Here is a 21,928-nt window from a genome sequence, read left to right on the forward strand (position 1 = left end):
TCCTCTCCATTCTTCATCAGAAGAGCCATCTTTTCATACCTCTCCTGCAAATCCTTCACGTCCTTGTCAACACTGGTCTCATGACACCTTCCGTGATGAGATCAGTCATGGTGAGATCTCTCATTATGAGATTGCTCATAGTGAGACCTCTCATGGGGAGATTCTTCATGATGAGATCCTCCTTGAACTATCGTATCATAGTTGCCATGAACTGAGCTCTCGTCATCCTCATGACAAACAGGTCATTTTTTCCTGCATCTCTCTTCACGCTCTCTGTCATCTCTGTTATCTCTAGCAAGGAGTCGAGAAACGAGGTCTTCGTTCTGCTTCTTCATGGCTTCCATGGACTCGGTCCTACTCTTCATGAGATCTTCCAATGAGGCGATTCGAGCATTGGGATCATTGGACGTTCCAAGAACTCCAGCTTGAACATTGCCATCAGGATTTGAACATGTAGTCACCATGTCGGATTGTGAATGGTAAGAACTGATAAAAACCGAGTTCCCACAGACAACACCAAACTGTTGATAACAGTTTTTTGAGGAGTGATGTGGCACAATGTCCAAGGAGTGGCACGATGTTCGAGGAGTTGTCGGGCTTCAAAAAATAACAAACAATAGGAAAAGAGCTGTCGAGGTGTGCCGGCAGGGGATAGCTCCAATGCCTAAGTCAGTAAGTGATTTTGAGAAGGAGAGAATAATGAACAATGAGAGCTTGTGAGAGAATTCAGATTACCAAAAAATAAATTGGAGCTTCCCTTTTATAGGCATTAGGTAGCAGTTGTCTCCCCAGAATAGTCGGCCCTACGTTCCCGAAGATCCATGTGTGCCATGTTGGCGAAGTGGATCATGGGTTGTGGGATACTCCACGATCATGAGATCATGGAGTGTGTTAGTGGGTGGCTTGTCCACGCTTGTGTCGGACGTGGGTGCCCGAGTAATCCTTGGGTGCACATGTCTTGATTTGGCCCTGATAGTTGTGTCGCATTTTGGTGAACATGGGTGATGTGTTTGGGGCACTGGGTGGATTCCAAGTTTATTGTTGAACATGGGTTTCCTTCTTATGTGGAATGACCATTATATCCACGGTAAGGATCATTATACCCTCGGTGAGCTGACAATGTATAGGGCTTGGCCGACTAAGTCTCGGCCTGGGGCTGGTTTATGTGGGCTTGTTCATTGGACTGGGCCTAGAGGCCTATTGGGCCTTATGTGGCCGATCCATGACCTAACATTATCAATTATTCCAAAACATTTTTAAGTTATAAAAAAATAGTGAATTTAATCATTTAAATTAATATTCTAAGACTATTAAACAAGTTTGTACCACATACCATAGTGGAATACTGCACTACCACGCATTTTGAGAAGACCCCCCAAATTTTCAAAATTCTCAACTTCACTCATTAAACTTTCAATCTAATGCACTTTACCCCCTCCTTCAATTTTTCTCGTTAAATCCTAAAAGAAACCCCTAAAAAGACCAAATTAACCTTCGATTTCCTTTTTTTTTTAACAAAAAAAAAAAGATAAAAAATTGAAGATAAAAAGGGTCAGTGGGTCACCTTGTGATTTTTTTTTTTTATATATATATAATAACTTTATTTTTAAAATTTTTAATTGCAAAATTAAGGGTAAATTTGAAATTTTATAAAAAAGTCAATGGTGTAATGGTTATTTCATCACTTTTAACGTTTAAAGGCTGATGAAGGGGGGTACATTGCATCAAATTAAAAGTTGATAGGGTGAAATTGAGAGTTTTTTAAATTTGAAGGGGTTTTCTCAAAACGCGTAGTAGTTAAGGGTCTAAAGTTAAGTTATCAAAATAAATAAATAAATAAAATTACACAACATTTACATAATATGGACAAATTAAAGAGAGCTACACAAATTATTATTATTATTATTATTGAAATTAAACATATTTTGAATGATAAATTTATGGGAAAAGTCCACATACCCCCCTTAAACTACCACTCAATTAATAATATTCCCCGAAACTTTCAATTACGACAATGTTTCCCCCAAATTACAAAAAATAATAATAATAAAATAAAAAATAAAAAATAAATAAATGACAATGTCTCCCACAAGGCCAGCAAAAAGACAAACATGACTTACATTTTTGTCAATGAGACAAAAATATCCCAATAAATTTGAAAAAAAAAAAAACAAAAACAAAATTTTTAATTTTTTCTCTTTAACAAAAACAATTTATAAACAAAAATCCACTCTTTTTTTTTTTCCGGGGGGGGGGGGGGGGGGGGGGGGATTAAATGCAATTTTGGTACATGTGGTTAAGCCCAAAATCAAACAGACCTCTCGATTCAAAAAGTGTCCCAAGTGGTACATGTGAATATTGAAAAGACAAACTCAGTACTTCTGTCCATAATCCATCCAAAAATTTAATGGAACTACACCTCAGCACACTTAAAATGATGACACCTATCTTGGATGCTACATATTAATGCCAAATCAACAAATTGGTTGATGTGGCATTATATCATAGGTGGTACCTATGTTTTGGATACCACATATGCTTAAAAAAAATAATAAAATAATAGAAAAAAATAAAATAAACTTTTTAAACTTAAGAATTGAAAGAAAAAAAAATAATAATAATAATAATAATAATAATAACAAATTAAAAAATAATAAAAAATAAAAAAATAAAAAATCTGAAGAGTTTTAAGCCACCTCCAATGGCCAGCCAGGGAGTGGCCAAACTAGCCCCATGGCCTATGGGGGTGGTTCGGCCACCCCCAACTTGCAAATTGGGGGTGGTCCAAGAGCCTTTAGGCTCGGCCACCCCCATTTGGCCTGGGAGTTGCCGAGGCCGTGGGGGTGGTTCGACCACCCTGAAAGGCCAGATGAAAAAATAATAATAATAATTATATATATATATATATTAAAGGGTTTGCCTTTGGGGGTGGACAAACCACCCCTAAAGGCTATGGGGGTGGTTCGGCCACCCTTGGCCAAATGGAGGTGGCCAAGCCACCCCATAGGTTGAGTCCTGGGTTTAATAAGAATAACAAAAGAAATTCACACCTGGTTCTTGGGTTAATCAACATGGAGAACTGGGAGTATACACCCATGCTCTGGGCCTCATGTGTTTGTCGATTTCCACAGATTTATTCTTTCTTAAAGAACAACTTCGTATACACCCATGCTAAATCCATTAAGAAAAAAAAGAATTGGTAAATACTTGGTACGTTTTACTCGCAAGTGCACAAGAGCCACATCAGGAAAAAGAAGAGAGCACTAAGATTTTTTCAACATTAGTTTTTATTTCTGAAACACCAAGAGGCCAGGAGAGAAGTCTATTAGAGCTACCACATGAGCAAATTGAGGAATCAAGATAGAGAAGCTCCCTAAGTTTTCTTCCTACTTTATTCCAGTTCATGATTCCCCACCGGATGAAAAACTGTTTGAGAAATCTCAAAGTGGTCATCCCCGATCTATAGACATTTGGAAGCATCTTGCAATAGGAAGAATTCATTCCCTTTGGTGCAAGAGAAGGAAAGACTGGTGCTTCAAGTTTAAAGTGCCACAGTCTGGCTGAAGACGTTAAATTTAGCGCTCATGGGAGGCACCCCGCAGCATCTTTTTTTTATTTTGTTTGTTTGTTTTATTTTTATTTTATTTTATTTTGTTTTATTCTTATTTTTTATTTTGTTTTTGTTTTTCTTTGTTACTTTAGTGTTTTGCAGGGACATGTGTGCTTCAATTCAAGTTTGGGAGTGTGCAATGAGCCTTACTATTCCAAACAGTTCGTCCATCTCCCGGGTAAATTATTTCCATGTTATACACACATTGGGGACAATGTGTAATTTAAGTTTGGGGGTATGGGAGACACTTTAAAGACACTTTGTCCCATTTTTGAAAAAGAAATATATATACATATTCATGTTGTCTTAAAATTTTGGTTGATCTGGAAAAAAAAAAAAAAATTGTGATTTGATTTCATTGATGAGCTTAAAATTTTGAACACATGATCTGATGATTGGATTTTTCAGTTTGGTTACTTGCTTTTGGCAGTTGAGAATTCACATGTTTGATCTAATCTACACAAGCACATTAGCACATCATTTGTGGGGTATGACATAAAAATTTGCTGATGTGTGTGTTTCTATGTCTTCGGTAAAACTGGATGATTTATTAGATGGATACTTTGGCATATATATGTGTGATAAAAAGAAGAAAAAAATGATTACTGATAAACTTTTCATTACGTAGCTGAACCTCTTGCCTCATTAAGCAATGAGTGTTCATGTCAAAATGTCAAGAATTTTGATTTGGTTAATGTCATGATTAGTTTGGTTTCATAGCCTTTTTGACTCGAGTTAGTAAGTCCTTATGGGTGTTTTATACCTAATGCCTTAAAACTACCTGGTTTGAGAGTCATTGACTCAATACTTGTTACATGGGTCAATTAGAAAGCTTAAGGGAACCACACACTACATAGCTTGACCAAGAAGAAAAGAGAACAAAAAAAAAAAAAAAAGTTATGCCATAGTTATTCATTCTAATGAGGATTTCAGTGAACTTTGAGATATTGAGGCATTGCACATTATAAATAATTGGAAGCTTCATATTTGTGTTCTAGTCCACTTTACAATGTTTCGAACTTGTGATGCCTTAGCTTGTCTTTTGTAAGTGATTAAACTTTAAAATTTCAATTCATTGTGAAGATGGAATTTATCTTTTTAAGTTTGCTAATGAATGAAAATCATGGCTTTGAGTGACACTCAATTTTTGGATAACATGAACTCTTGCATAATGTTTGTAAGTAACATTCCTGGAAAACCCTCACGAGATTTCACTCGTCCTCTAGGGAATGTCTAGAGGTTAAAAAGGCTTGTTGCATACGCTAAATGCAATCGTACATCCCACGAAAGATGGATTTAGCTTTTTGTTTTTTGTTTTTCATTTTGTTTTTAGTTTCATATTGCTAAGGGACTAGCAATATGTAAGTTTGAGGGTGTGTTAAGTGCCAAAATATTCATATTTTAGCCCTTAACTTATATGTGTTAATTCCTTAGTTTTGTTAGTTTATCTTATTTTAGTTCTTTTTATGTGTTTTCTTTGTTTTTGTATGCTTTTAGAAGAAAATGAAGCAAATCTGGAAGTATTGGGCTTAAAGAGCAAATTTGGAAAAAGCTGAAGGCTCTAGTAGTGCGATCGATCACAGGGGACCTGCAATCGAGCGCACAACTAGCAAAAGGACCAGATGAATGCAGCCTTGCACTCGTGCGCATAGGAGGAGACTCGATCATAGACGTGCGATCGAGTGCACACGAGCTGCCATCGATCTCGCCCGTGCGCTGGAGAATAGTCAACTGCGGCCAGAATTCATTTTCCTTCCATATTAGGGTATTCCAAGTCCCACTTGTAATAAGACTAAACCCTACGATTTTTCTAGGTTTACTAGGGGTTCTAGGATTTCTTAGGGCCTATAAATAGACCTCTTAGCTTCTAGGAAAGGGTGTGGAGAAAGAGGCACAAGCTTTGGAAATGAACTGAAGGCTAGATCAAGAGGAGTTTGGGTTTTTCTTTTCTTCCACCTTTTATTTTGTTATGTAGTTTATATTTTAATTGGGGCTAGATTGAAGCCCTAGTCATCCTTTCAACCTCTATTTAGGATTTCAATATTGGCGTCTTTGCTACAATTATATTTTGGTGTATTCAACTTGATTAATTCCTATTATCTTGAATTCTTCATATGTGTTTATCTGATCAACATATGCATGTGGTATGGACTATTTAATTAAATCAATTTGAATGACTGAGTCTTGGGTTTAATAAGAGTAAAAAAAAAAATTCACACCGGGTTCTTGGGATAATCAACATGGGGAACCGGGAATATATACCCATGCCCTAGGCCTTATGTGTTTGTCAATTTCCACAGATTTATACTTTCTTAAAGAACAACTTAGTATACACTCATGCTCAATCCTTTAAGAAAGAAAAGAATTAGAGTATACACGCATGCCTAATTCGTTACTTAAGGAAATCTATAGCTTAAGGAGTTTACACCCATGCCCTTAGGTTGGCAAACAGTAAATATACCGGTATGATTGGCGCATTAGCATATTGTTATCTTAATTAGTCTGATTAGTGATGGATATCAAAACCCTAATCCTTTTTAGTTTTAGTTTATCTTTTATTTTATTTCTTCATTTTAACTCAATCGTGACAATTGAGTTTTATCTATTAATTAAATAGAAAATTACTTCTAAACATAATTTACCAATTCTCGTGTATTTGTCGATTTTCACAGATTTATACTTTGTTAAAGAACAACTTAGTATACACCCATGCTAAATCCTTTAAGAAAGAAAAGAATTAGAGTATACATCTATGCCTAATTTGTTGCTTAGGAAAATCTATAGCTTAAGGAATTTACACTCATGCTCTTAGGTTGGCAAACATTAAATATACTGGTATGATTGGCACATTGGCATATTGTTATCTTAATTAGTCTGATTAGTGGTGGATATCAAAACCCTAATCCTTTTTAGTTTTAGTTTATCTTTTATTTTATTTCTTCATTTTAACTCAATCGTGACAATTGAGTTTTATCTATTAATTAAATAAGAAATTACTTCTAAACATAATTTACCAATCCTCGTGTGTTTGTCGATTTCCACAGATTTATACTTTCTTAAAGAACAACTTAGTATACATCCATGCTAAATCCTTTAAGAAAGAAAAGAATTAGAGTATACACCTATACCTCATTCGTTGCTTAGGAAAATCTATAACTTAAGGAGTTTACACTCATGCCCTTAGGTTGGCAAACATTAAATATACTGGTATGATTGGCGCATTGGCATATTGTTATATTAATTAGTCTGATTAGTGGTGGATATCAAAACTCTAATCCTTTTTAGTTTTAGTTTATCTTTTATTTTATTTCTTCATTTTAACTCAATCGTGACAATTGAGTTTTATCTATTAATTAAATAGGAAATTACTTCTAAACATAATTTACCAATCCTCATGGGAATGATCTCGTATTTGCATGCTATACTATCGTTTGATCTTGTGCACTTGCGAGTAAAATGTACCAAGTAGTTGCCTATTAATTTAGGTGGGTATTTGGCACAACAATGGCAGGTGGGATGAAGGAATGTTTGGGAAGTTGGAGAGGACAAAGAGGTAATTGTACAGTTCTGCAAATTTGGAGAATGGCTCCTTTATGTGTTTTGTGGTGCTTATGGAGAGAAAGGAATGCACGGAGTTTTAAGGATCGAAAACTTGGACTTATAGAGTTGACGAAAAAGGTGCTCCAAATAATGTTCTCATGGAGAGTAATGTGGCATTTGTCGCAAGCTTCAACACTTGCGGAGTTTTTAGACTTATGCACTTCATTTTCAACTTAATAGCTATTCGCATTTGTGGGCTCTATTGTATACTTCATTTGTACATGGTTTGCACCCCTTTGCGCATTCATAAAAATTAATATTACCTATCAAAAAAAAAAGTTTGGTTTAGCGTTTCATCTTTGTTGAGCAGATTTTCTTGTGCATGGAGGTATTATTATGATATAGGTGATCCTAAAAATCCTTTTGGTAGCTTTAAAAACCAGTTTGGGAGGATAGGGGAATGTTTGGAAATATGAGGTTCTACCTGAACCTTCTGGGAGGACATACGGCCAGGAGCCCGGACATATGGCCAAAAGAGTTCCAAGGAATGTCATTTTGGCCAGTCGTCCGATAACCTCTGTTTCCATGTTCTAGGTTCGTTTTAGTTGGACTTATGACTAATAGAAGGTTTTTCACATATTTGGAGAACCTAGACCGTTTGGAGGATTACTCGGAGAACTCGTTGAACCCAGGTGAGTTTTAACTCACATAATGCTCGCCATTTATTTTCCAGCAATGCACGACTATTTTGTGTACTAAAACATGCATATTTACAACTCTCACGATATACACTTTGTTGCACATGAACTCTATCATTTGTGAAAATGTGCTACTTAATGACATTGAAACTTGTAAAAGCATGCATATAAAATACGGACAAGATTAATTGCATCATATAACATGGTATACCGGTATGTGGACATGGTATATCATATGACATGGTATACGGACAAGATTAATTGTATCATACTTAAAAAAAAAAAAAAAAAAAAAAAAAAAAGACATGGTATACCGGTATGTGCGGAATAATGGCCATGGGCTTACTATACATGTTAACTTTATGGTCAAATGTGTGTGTTGATATATGGGCCTTGGATCCAACGATTGTTTCGTGACCGGCATAACTTTAACGGTCGGTCACTACATGACATACATCATTAGAAGCATGGGCTCCCGAGGCTGGACTAGTTCGGGCTGCTAGCATTATGGACGGTAGCATACAATGGTTGGGACACCAATATTGTATTACAGGTCCATCGGTACAATGCCAATCTTGCTGAGAATGGGTAATATCTTGGGTAGACCATACTGTTCAACTATCATTGTTACTTATGATTATAGCATATATTATATCTATATTGCATCCATGGACTGTCATACCTAAAATGTTGTATTCTTTACCAAATGAAGTTCACTAAAATGGTATGAGTATTATGTGCATTAACTCTCATTAAGTCCTTGAACTTACCTCCATTTTATTTTTCTCCCATGATGTACAAATTGCACAATTTAGCTAGCTTAGAAGAAGATGCCTATGAACTGGACTTAAGTGATTGCTCAGGATTTAATTAGAGTCGTTTTTAAAGATTTGGATCTAGTGTGGCTAAAGTCTATGTGAGATGATGGGGGAACCACAAGGACGGATATGATAAAGATTGTCATCTCTTTGGCATTACTTAAAATTAGGCGTTGAACTTATTACTTTATTGCAAGACAATTATCTTTTGGGTCTGAAATATGTTTACTTTGACGATTGGTCGTCAACCAGTATATTCAAAAGATCTATTTATGTTATGATGATTTATCTTTACTCTGGTGATTGTACTTGTAACTTATAGTTATTGCTTTCTATTCTTGTAGTTTAAAAGTCTTCCGATGTATTCTATCATTTAAGAGAGGCTAAGATCCCTGAGTCTTGTCTCATAAAGGATGTAGGCTGGGAGACAAACACTGGAGTCAATTATCAGTTAATTGATTTCCACAGGGCCTTTACAAAAGGACTTGTATGTGTATGTAAAAGAGTGTAATAATTTGAGTCTAATACCCAAAAACAAAGATTAGTGCTTAGCAAAGTTATTGGCAGCAAAAATCAATCGTTAAATCATCCTTAGCATACTTGCCTTCGTTGATTTTCTTGTGCAATTTTGCTATACTTGTTCTTTCTCACTTTCTTGTATCTTAATTCTCCTCGCATTCTAAATAAGTTTTTAAGTACACCCTTTCCCAAATTTTCCAATTTCCTCCTTAACCTAAAATCACCACTTATCCAAATAATTTAAGCCGGTTGAAAATGACAAGTTTACCTGTTTAAATTAATATCGTAACACTTTTCCTCGACATGTGAAATCTAACACGTGAAATATTTTACTAAAAATAGAAGGTGAACTATAGAATCAAATTTCGAATTCATACCTTTTCTTTGATACCATGTTATCAATTATCCCAAAAACTTTAGGCTGATAAAAAAAATAGTGAATTAAATCGTTTAAATTAATATTCTAAGACAATTAAACAAGTTTGAACCTCACACCTTGGTGCCTGGTGCCTTAATAACTTTTCCAAACAAATGTTTCCATATAATACTAATATCGGAAGCACTTCCTTTCTTCATAAACGTAGCAAAACCAGGTCATAGTTTTTACACCAGGATTGGATGATATCAACATGCTCATGTATAATAAGAAGCACAGGCTACTTTACACAGCACATGAAACACACACGAAACATATGCAAAAAAATGAGACAAGCAAGAGCAACACAAAGCCTCAGCAGAAGGTGTTTCAAATTTTAAGAGCACCAACTGCAGCAGGAAAAGGAGGAAGGGATGCGACCAGTTCTTCGTATATACTCTGCTTGCTGCTCAGTTTTCGCTGCTTGCCGGTTTCTCTTGGCTTCAGCTGCTGCTCGCTTTGCTTCAGCCTTGTGCCTTGTAGCTGCTAGTTTATTCATAAGCCTATCCTGTGCTTGTCCCCTCATCCTTTCAACCTCTACCTAAAAGCCAGACATCGTCAAAATATAGATTAACTCAACCGTTTTTGTATGATCATAGACGTGAAGATAAAGTTTACTAAAGAGTATATGAACCTGCCAAGTTTCTTTGATAATCGAAATATTTGTTCTAATCGAAATATTGGAACAACACGAATACTCATTTAACTAGAAATCTGAAATGTCAACTCAAACTTGTCAACTTAATAAAGGGCTATACTATACTAAAACTCCCCAAGATTTCAACATCAAAAATGGAGAATGCGCTTCAAGAAAAGGCAGGGGGAAAAATAATTATAGGAATCTTTTTCCCATCTCCACCTTGACACGGGTAGGTACAAATGCAGCATCAGCTGCATCATGGTAGATGTGCCCATTTTGTGTCATGTCTGACAAGCAGGTACTCTAGGATTCCAAGTGACAAACCCGAGAGGACACTTTCCTTGTTTTACGACACATTCCCGTTCTTATAATCATTTAAGATCTAGAAAATGTAAATCACAAGGAACCCCCTCACAAAAAAAAAATGAGTGGAGGGTGAGGTCACGAGTTCAATTCCATATGAGTGTATGAGTTGTGTTTGCCTATTAGGAAAAAGTATAATGCAAAAGACAAAAGCTGACAGTTGAAGGCATAATACCACAATTCAATAACAACTAATAGGGCAGGATGCATGAGGCTGCATCTCTAGCAAGCTTCTCACAAGCAATATTTTGTGGGAAGTCAATCATAAGGAGTAGGTTGATAAACAGAAAGATCTCTCTGGAAAACTGTAAAAGCTCTACAAGAATCACTCATCTGTGTTAGAAGCATCTGTTTGGATTTGGATTTTCCTTCATTGACATGATCCTTTACAAACCTAAGAAAATTTAGAACATTCACGTATAGGCAAGTGAAATCTCAAATTCTCCTTTTAAAGCTTCCAGAAAAGCAAACAAATACCTTTTTTTGTTTCCAGTAAACCTAATATAACTCTTTTCATTTTCCTTTACCCCACTCTCTCTCTCTCTCTCTCTCTCCTCCTGAAAATTAAGCGCCAGTTGGATTTAAAATGTGTAAAAGCCCTCTACACTACTCAAATAAATATTTTTAGTGCAATTTACACACTCAACAGAAAGTCAGAAATGTAATAAAAGTCTATTAGAAAATGCACCTCAAAATGTAGATCATTGAATTTACAAAATATATCTTCAAAAGAGAATTCATATTTTTTTCAGTTTGCTAAGCAAATTCAAATCTAATAACTATGATCAGATACGACTCTAACTTTTGACTGCCCATCCCAAAACAGGGTATAAATCAAGGAAGCTTACAAGTCATTTTGACTGAAACCTCTACCTAGTCAATTTTCTGTGAAGTCCAATATGAACATGGTAGATTTGACTGAACAAAAATTATATTAAAAAATTAACAAACACACAGAACTGTCCTTATAATTTGCAGTGTGGTGTAGCCATGCACCTACATGCCATGTGCCTATAGCTATTTATAAGTGCTGAAATGATCATATAATTGACTGACTACCATACTCATTGTCGTTGATTCTTCATGCACTTTACCATGATTCATTCCTTTATTAAGAGTAACAGCCAGACTTGCATAACTAAAAACACTTCATTGAGAATGCTTAATCATAACTCATTTATCTTCTTAGCCTTTTGTTTTCCCAAAACCATGAGACGATGTCAGAAGGATTAATTCGCCAGAAGTAACATCCTGTTCTCCATGATTTTGATATACTATAGGCCTTTTTGGTTCTGTGATCTCAAGCATACAAGGAAATGTAAAATATATTTTTTTCACACTTTAAAAATCAACCAAAACAGTTTCGGGAATTTTGGGAATTTTCAGGGATCACTAAAATGATGTTCTCACTTTCTTATTTCTGCCTTTCGTTCACGGACCAAAGCCACCAAAATCTGTAAGGATTCCATATTTCTCATTGTTTCTAGAAAATAGGTTTCTAAGAGGTGAAAACAGTTATCTAAGAACCACACAAGCCATATTTTAAATTCATTAAAAGACCAAAGGGGAGCAACCCTGCGCCCTAATGTATAGAAAAGGAAGAATAAAACTCATAAAACTTAGAGAAATTAGAAGCGGGCTAGCTATTGAACGCTACTATAGTAAAGGCATTGGAACAACAACTTCAACTCTAACATCACAGTCTCACAATCTTCAAACTCCTTGCGTTCCGTTCTCTCCAGATACACCACATTAAACACAAAGGAGCCAACCTCCACACTTCCAAAGCAATAAAGTCTCCCAATTGTCGACTTGAACTCACCAACAACTCTCTCACCCTTTGAGGCATAACCCATATAACATCAAACAATTGGAAACGCCAACTCCATGATTCACTTGCAACCTCACAATGAAGGAGGTGATTAATAAATTCCCCACTTTTCTTATACATACAATATCATTCCATCAAAATAACGTTCATCTTTCATAAATTATCCCAAGTCAAGATTTTCTCTAAAGTTGCCCTCCACACAAAGACCGCCACTCTCAATAACTTTTCTAAGGAAGAGGAAAACTTGCTGAAGTAGATAACACATGATAGTTAGACTTAAACAATTTCCTTTTAGAAGGAATCCAACAAACTTTAGCCCCACTTCCTTTCGCACTCAACCAATATCAAGATGCTCAAGCCATAAAGAGACCATATCCAATGGCTGGGTTACACAAGACATTGTGGCCCTGGTGTGATCAGTACTCTATCCAGGTCTCAAGTACAACACCTAGGGACTTTATGAGCTCGGCTAGCTAGCATACACTAAAGATACCTTATCAGATACAAAGCATTAATACCCTTGTTCACTCTAAGTCATGCATCATATACAAACTTAAGTCGAGAAACTATTTTATAATAAAAATCTCATAACTACAATTCATTTTCTGTGTCAAAACGAATCAATCTAAAGGACTTCTTCCATCTTAAAGCAACTATTTTAAGTGAAATATTGTTGTTTCTCTTCTAAAAAATTTAAGGCATGCCTAGTACTCTAACAATACCACGACCCGTTGGAGAAAGATTTGATGGCAAAATATGTTTGTTAAAATTCAGAACCAGCTTCAATCATCTCTCTACATTTCCTCTTGATTAAATTGTAATTCACAATCAAATGTATTCAAATATCGGCTCTCCAAACATGCATTGTCTGTATCCAACTAAAATCACTTTAAACTATTCTTAAAGCAATTCTGCAATTTAATCTTTATGTCTACCGAAAATGTCAAAATCAAATAGGGGGAGACATTAAGATGTAATATTTGCTTTTTTAGGCCAACCTCCTCTCCTTCCCCCCCCCCCCCCCCCCCCCCCCAATAATAAAATAATAACAATAATAAAATGAAACATTGTCTTTTTCATTTTTTTTAGTACGCATGAAGTATACAAGAGAAATACCTAATACAACATACAAGTGAACCTTAGCATAAAATGAATTTGAATTTTTATACCACTATATATGTACTTTGTTATTTGTTACAGCCCTTTCCTTTTCTGGCTGTCCAAGAAACAGTTTCAATGTCAATATCAACCGGTTACATGGCATAATGGGATGCCATTGATATTGCAAATTGCAAGTAATAAAACTTTTTTTTTTTTTTTTTGTATAAGTAATTGCAACTAATAAAACTGCAAGCTTAGAATATGATGCACTCATTACATCTATGTGCACAACTTAAGATATATGATTTTGATGCTCCTACAACCTTCCAGCAATACGCTCGCTTGCAGTCTAGCATTCTAGCATGTCAATCATTCTTTGATGCAAATAATATGCCATGGAGGTGAGAAAAGTACTCCAGCAGAAGAGGTAAGGGTGCGTTTGGGATTGCGATTTCAAATACAAAAAGTGTGATTTTAAACCAAATCGCAGAAAATGAATTGTTTAGAATTGTGTTTTTAAAAAATTACAATTTGAAAATGCAGATTTTCGGTTTTTTCAAATCGCAGATAAGGTGTTTTTATGAAAACGCACAATTTTAAAGGCTAAACTATGATTTTAAAGGTCAAACCACGATTTTGTCATACACTTAACTGTGTTTTTAAAAATCAAGTTTTCAAATCATTATTTTTAAATCGCACTTTTTGAAATCGCAAACACAAAGAGACCCTAAGGTTGATTCAAAGGCAAACAGGAAATTGCTTAAGAAGCTGAAATGCTGCTGTCAGATTTTCATTTTTCAATAGTTCTCAAGTCAGAGACATTTTGGTCCTTTTATACTGTTCCCAGCACATAGTTGGCTTGATTATGCGAGGTCTATTTTCTTATGTCTTTGTTTTGATCAGTATGTGGACCCTCTTGAATGTACGTTACTTCTGGTTTCAGTTGTCTTTGAGAAACTTGGTCCCCACGGTAATCATCTATCAATATTCTTAGATGTTAATGAAAACAAATATGGAAAATATAGCTGCTTGTTTGATTTGTGATGCATCTTTCTCTTGGGGTAATGCTCAAGAACCCTAATTATGATGTTAGGTTGATCTTTCTTCTTTCTCTTTATTTTCTTTCCATTTTACTTGCTGTTAGTTGGCTACCAGACCCTTTACTTAGATTCTAGCCGTAAACACTAATTTTCCAGCCTCAAACACAACATGTTACTGATCTGCATAAATTCTGTTACTTTCCCTTAGATCCTTAGTCATTGGCACTGCACTATAAGATCCTGCATCATTCTAGCTACAACATAAAATATCATATTGAGGAAGCCATGAATCAAATTACAAGGTGATTTTGTCTAGGGTTTGTATTTTAGACAATTAAGGGACACAGCAAATATAATTGAAATGAGCAGACAAAAAGAAAATATAGAGTACCTCAATTTTCCTCATCTCAGCTTCTGTTTTAGCTTTTTGATGATTCTCCCATGCCTGAATTTTCATCTCTTCACGTTTGAACCTGAATAATTTAAGTCATGACTAGTCACTTCAGACCATATACTGCAAATAAATAATGAAAAGAAAAAATAAAACTCAAGCATAAATAATGCATATATTTCTTTGTATGGCTTAGATGCCCATACAAGTATTCTGCTCCAACAACCCAGTACATTACAGGAGGAGAAATTCAGAAATCCTCTTATCTCTTATTTTCTCACTTAAATGATGTAATGTTTATCCAACAGGTATTGTTTGAACTATAAAGCGCAATACTACTCCGTACAGGATGCAAGCTTCAAAAGTAACTACATTATACAGAAAACCAAGAAAGCACTTCACTTGGTCTCCTGCCCCTAAGTTTGAAAATGATCCATAGAAAATTCAATTTGACTAGATGAATCCATACAGACATTTCTCAATAATCATTGTAATATAGATATATGTATTTATTACACTTGTTCTACATTTGTAAAAATCAGACACTCCTTTTTTTTTTTCTTTTTTTTTCTTTTTTTGTTGACGAGTATCAGGCATTCCTTAACCAGTCACTTGTTGATGCTTGAAATAGTGTGTGAAGGGGTGAGAATATATATTAGTAATCCATATTGAAATTCTGCGGGGGTAAACAGAAAACATAAATGGTAAATTACACTTTACCTACCAAACTACCACCCCAATTAGACTTACACCTCCAAACTGCAACTCAGACCCATAAACTACCAAAATGTTTCAAATCTGGTCTTTATTTTGGGTGGAAAATATCACATGTGCCAGTCACGTGTGCATGAGCCGTTTATTCGACCAAACTACCCCAGTTTGAAGGACAAAATTACAAAACTGCCCTGGACAAAGGGTGAGCCAAGCTGAGACTTGGATGAGCTCCAAACAGAGGGAGTGGCCATGCAACCACCCCCCCAACAAAAGGAGAGGGGATGGCTGCGTAGCCCACCCCTCTATTTAGAGCTCAACCCTCAACTTGGCTTACCCTGTGATTTTGTTCCTCAAACTATGGGTAATTTTGGCAAGAGAAACGGCTCAAGCACACGTGACAGGCAAGCACAGGTAACATTTTTCATCCAAAATAATGGCTCAATTTGAAACAAGGAGAAACTCGAAACATTTTGGTAGTTTATGAGTCCATGTTGCAGTGAGTTTTGTAGTTTGGAGGAGTAAATGCAATTAGGGTGGTAGTTTGGGAGGGGAGGGAGCAAAGTGTAATTTTACCCAGAAATAAATAAATCAATAAAATCAAAGGCTTTATGAATTAACCTGGCCATATACTTGGTTCTCTCTACCTCCTCCCAAGCTGCTGCACGTGGCTCAACAATACTTTTAGCTGGTTGTTCCGATGCTAAACTTTTCAGTGAAGTGGATGCATCCGTATCCTCCCCCCCTTTGCTAGCCCAAGCAGCAATGTTCATTTTGCCCAACTGTGTCCCAAGGGCCATTATCTCTTTCCTAGTTTTCATTTGTAGCTCCTTTTCAGACAACTCATTCTTGTTAGGATTAGATGGTGATGAAGCAGGGGCAGCTCTGGCAGGAGTAGATGGCCTAGAAGAAGTTGGGCTGCGAATCGGTGTTGTTGCCCTCACAGGAGTTCCAGTCCTGGAAGGTTCTTGGCTAGCAATTGGAGTCATTTCAGTGCCCATATCTCTCATTGATACAGACCAAGCTGTTGAGGGGGGTTGTATAAATGTAGTTGCACTCTGGATGGCTACAGATGAACCATGCCGGCTTAGATTAACTGCCAAAATAACAAGGAAACTTTTTTAACCAGCAAGTTCCAAGTTATTATTGTAGTGCATTTCCACATATATTATGGATGAAAGTAGTTTTATCTTTGGAGACAGAACACCCCACGTAGCTTAAATCCAAAGTTCTGTCATTACAAATAATAATTTTCTCTTAAAGGAACTACCATTCTCATGAGAGTGGATAACCTTTCCATGTTTTCTTCATACTCTTGTAAATGAAACGGATGACCGTCTCCTTTATCTATATATCTTTTTCAGCATATTTATCTATGTATCTATATATCTGTTTTTTCCTTATAAGATCAATTTCCACCAAAGTTTGTATGAAAATGTAAGCTAGATTAGTCGTTCGCAGCAGCACAAGCACAGCCACTTTATATAACCTTGTGCCAAACTTAAATGTGAGAGACTTGTTGCTAAACTTAGTCGATGATTCAGAGAATTTTGGAAAGCCCACTACTGATGTAAGATTTTGTGTACCTTTTCAAAATTTCACCAAAATGAAGCCAATGATTTATATCTGAACACAGGTTTTGTATAACTTAAAGATTGATTAGTGGTTCAATGACAAAATTTATGTTTAGGAGCTAGAAAGCTCTCACAGGAGCTCATAGGAGCCCTACAGACATGCAGCCTAGATATGAAAATGCTCAATTATGTGCCTTCGGTGATCTTGTCTATCTGGTTCCTTCAGTTAAGTTTCTTATACAGAAAAATAATAGTAGAAACTAGAAGAGTTCAGACAAAAGTTGTCTAAGCGGTACCAGAGAAAAGACTCAAACAGATAATTGGATATACAAGTCCAACAGGATGTACAAGTCCAAGCTGCTTGCTGCTTGCACTTGTCTGTATGACAGTTTTCAGCCAGAAACTTACTCCACTTGGCCATGATTTTGGGTACCCTAACAGCTCAACTCACTAATAAAATAACCAGAAAGGTAGGTATTTGGATGGTATTCCTAACATGTCCGAGTAAAAAAGATGGGAATGCCACAAAGCAAGTGATAGAGTTGTCATTCCTTAAATACACCTCCCACACTAGAGCCCAACAAAGACAAACACGGACATATAGAAATTTTCTTTTACGCAAATGTAGGACCGACTATAAATGTTTAAGAAAACACATAATTACAATAGCATGTCAAAGTCACAGTGTGTTATACAATCACAAGTCCTACAATATAAGATGGATTAATCCTAAGAAAAGCACGACATCTTTTTCTCGAACTTAGAACAGAGTAAATAGTCGTCTAATGTAATTGCATTCTACAAAGTGTAAGACTTTTTTCTGCTAAGAATGTAAGTATCAACAAAATCCACTACGATACTTCAATAACATGCATAGCGACAAAAGACAAGGGAGAATATGAACCAATCTTTACAATAAATAAATTCTTACTTGCTGACTCTCCAACAGAGTTCTCAATCATGAGCACAGACTGGCCATATGAATCTGCAATTGGATAGGGATGATCATCCTCCCAACTGACACACTTTGTCCCTGAAGAATCCATCTTAGCTTGAGTTGTATCAATCCGTTTTGTATCCGGTTCTCCAAAAGGAACCACTCTTTGATCCAGTACTTCAACAACAACCTTGGTGGATGGCTGCCAGCTTCCATAACCAACACTAGCTGTCTTTCGTGATCCAATTCCTTGCTCACCATGCACCTGAGCCAAGCCCGTCTTTGGCCGGTTTGAAGTAGGACTTGCTATCCACTTCTGGGCATCATCCCATTTGGATGGTGCTGGTTTTGAGAAAGGCCTAAGAGGCACTCTTTGTGCACCCCGCTCGGCCTTCTGAAACTCAAAAACAGAAGAGGACATGCTCATACCATCATGCGCATTATCGTAATCCAAAGGAGGGTCTTCTTGGGTGCTAAGCCTTGATTTGTTAAATGCGTTATCCGTCAATCTCCGATCACTAACCATCTCCGAGCCTAATGAGTCGGTTGCAGTTGAAGTGGAGCATTCAGGAAGAACACTCACAACATCTACATCTTTGCAATTATCAGAGCCGCTACCACCTGAAAAATGTTTTCCATTGCCAATTAATGAATCTCAGAAACTCAGCATTTTCTTTTTAACATACAATACCGTTTCCTGTTCAGATACATATAAAATAAAACTCAAGACCCTTGAACCAAAAGGTACTGATTGTCCAGATGGGAAACATTTCCCAGGTGCAAAATAAAAAATAAAAAATCCGGCAAGCCAAACAGTGGCAATCACTCCGATTGGCTCCCGCGAAAGGCCAGAGAAAATGAAAAGAAAATAGAGCAGAGCAGAAGTAGCTTCCCAAACAGAGAATGAAAGGAAAGACGGAGCACAGCAAGTACCTGCGTCATGAATGTGAGGAGGAGGTGGAGAAGAAGAAGAAGAATGGGATCTGGAGGTGAAAGTAGAGTGAAGGTCTTCCGCTTCCTTGGGCTTCCTGTCCACTCCGAGAAGCATCGTCCTCAACTTCCCCGGCGACGATCCCCCACCCTGAAATTCACATTTGCATTGGTTATATATATATACGAATTTAGAGAATGGGGGATGAAAAAGGAAGAAAGAGAGACTGAGAAAGAAAGGGACCTGAGGTTTTTGGATCCTGTGGTACTCCATTGCTAGGCATCATATCCTAATATTTTTCCTTAAAATGAGTCTCTAACATGTCTACTTTCACAAGCAAAGCACATTAGAATTGCCTATAATAAATTTTTCTACGTCTTTTTTTCCGGATTTCCAGCATAATCAGCCATGTTTTATATAAGAAACTTCAACTAAAACTGATGCTTAGAAGACACCGATCCAATCTCAGAGCCGCCACAGAACGCGTTACGCGATGAGGATTTAAGCTAAGCCTAGTTTTTTTGCTTTTTCACTTTTATTTTATTTTTTATTTTTTAATTTCGTTTTGATAAATGGAAGAGAGAGAGCGTTGTTGCTTGAGAATATAAGAAATCTTCCACTTTCTGCCACAAATCTAGAGTGCCATCACCATTCACGGCAAAGACTCAAGCTTCACTGCTCCAACTGACAATCCATTCAGTGAATCAATATTTGCCATTCTCGGCCTCGCAAACCCTAGAAAACAGCGTTGAGGTCTCATGCTTGGGGATTCGGGTTTTTAAAAATGACACAAATTTCCTTCAAATTATCCTAATAAGTAAAAAAGTGTCATTCTAAGTGTTTTAGTTTTTCAAAAATTAATATTTGAATTTATAAATTAGTGAAATAACAATAAATAATTCTTAAAAAAAAAAAAAAAAAAAAAAACTTGTAAAATATGACACTTACAAACCAGGTTTAATGAAATTTCTGTCATTTAAAAAAAAGGTATGATACAACTCCAACTTTTTTGCCCAACTTAGGCACAACTTTTTCCTTCATTTTTAATTTAAAAAAAGAGTTAAATACTAAATTAGTCCCTAGAGTTTCATAACTTTATTTTTTCCTCCTAGAGTTTCATTTTTATTACAGGAGGTCCCTGTGGTTTTAATAATAGACCAAGTTAGTTCTTCATCAATTGACCGTTAGTTGACTTAACGAAATTTCACGTGGACCAATCAAATATTAACACGTGGCACCTACTTAATTTTTTTAAAAAAAAAATTAAAAAAATATATATATTTTCTAAAACAAAAAAAAAACAAAAAAGATTGGGGGTGGCCGAGCCACCCCTTTTGGCCATGGGGGTGGCCGAAACCATCTCTAGTACCCACTGGGTGTGGCTTTGCCACCCCCTTTGGCCATGGGGGTGGCTGAAACCACCACTAGTACTCACTAGGGGTGGTCAAGCCACCCCCATGGAGCCTTGGGGGTGGCCGAAACGACCCCCAATAGTGGTTGGGGGTGGTTTCGGCCACCCCCTAGGCTCGATGGGGGTGGCTCAAGTACCCACTGGGGGTGGTTTCGGCCACCCTAAGGCTCCATGAGGGTGGCCGGATGGGGGTGGCCAATCTTTTTTTTTTTTTTTTTTTTTTAGAAAATACATTTTTCTTTTTTATTTTTTATTTTTTATTTTTTAAAATTTAAGTAGATGCCACATGTCAACCTTTGATTGGTTCACGTGAAATTTCGTTAAGTCAACCGACGGAGGACTAACTTGGCTTATTATCAAAACCACAGAGACCTCCTGTGATAAAAATGAAACCCTAATTGGGAAAAAATAAAGTTGTGAAACCCAGGGAGGCCTGAAGTATTTAACCCTTAAAAAAAAAAAAAAAAAAACAAAATACAAATAAAAGATGTTTATGAAGCAATTGCAGTCAATTTGGTCCTTCTTTTATTTGGTATTTTTTAAAAAAATAAATAAATAAAGTTGTGCCCAAGTTGAGCAAAAAAGTTGGGTCTTTAGCATTTTCCTTTTAAAAATATTGTTTGCAAATTTTATTCTAAAATGACTCATTCCGTAACTCATCTCGAATCCTGTATGTGTCTAAGAGTTTGTATACATATGGTTAAGATTATACTTAAATTGTGTGAGACACTTAAAATTATAACTCTTTAGTCAATATTCACAGTGGCCCACTCTATTTTATAGGTTGTCCCCTGCATGACTCAAACCCATAAGATGGTGCATGACTCTAATACCAAAAGGGTGAGTTAATCTACCCATAGTTTGTTTATTTGATATTAGAACTATGTACCACATCACACGAGAGCAACCTATAAGATAGAATAAGTCGTTGTAGACGTCAGATGCAGAGCGTGATAGTATGTTATAATTTAAGTGTATCACATGACTTAAGTACAATCTTCACTATGTATATAATATAAGTTATTGGACAACTTCCCTTACAAGTGGTTTTCAAAATGTTTGCGCGGGTGTGAGGCTCTCATTCACAGGCTAAATAGCTCATGTGTCATCCCTTTTTGGGCCTAGATTTCGCTACCCAACAGCCCAATACTCCACTTAACACTTCCCTTTCACTCTCTGATTAGGACAAAAAAAATAAATAAATACACAACATGGACAAATTATAGAGCTACACAATTTTATTTTATTTTATTTTGGAATTACACATATTTTGAATGATAAATTTATTTATCTTTTTTATTATAAGAAATAAAGAATTGAGAAAATTACATGTAGCATCACATTGTCAATATCCCTCAAATTATTAATGAGAAATGCTAGGTGCTAATAATTTGCTCA

General features: G+C 36.2%; 1 protein-coding gene across 1 annotated transcript; it reads right to left on the bottom strand.

Moving 5' to 3' along the window:
- Window positions 1-9,664: 9,664 nt before the first annotated feature.
- On the bottom strand, window positions 9,665-19,878 carry LOC132168092 (Remorin family protein). Its single transcript, XM_059579168.2, has 6 exons — window positions 19,363-19,878; window positions 19,122-19,269; window positions 18,183-18,809; window positions 16,299-16,773; window positions 14,967-15,048; window positions 9,665-10,141 (listed from the first exon to the last, which is right to left on the bottom strand). The coding sequence occupies exons 1-6, from the start codon at window positions 19,390-19,392 to the stop codon at window positions 9,938-9,940; spliced, it is 1,566 nt and encodes a 521-aa protein (XP_059435151.2). The 5' UTR covers window positions 19,393-19,878; the 3' UTR covers window positions 9,665-9,937.
- Window positions 19,879-21,928: the final 2,050 nt, after the last annotated feature.

This window comes from Corylus avellana, chromosome 2, assembly GCF_965113065.1.
Source record: "Corylus avellana chromosome 2, dhCorAvel1.hap1.2, whole genome shotgun sequence".
NCBI lineage: Eukaryota > Viridiplantae > Streptophyta > Magnoliopsida > Fagales > Betulaceae > Corylus > Corylus avellana.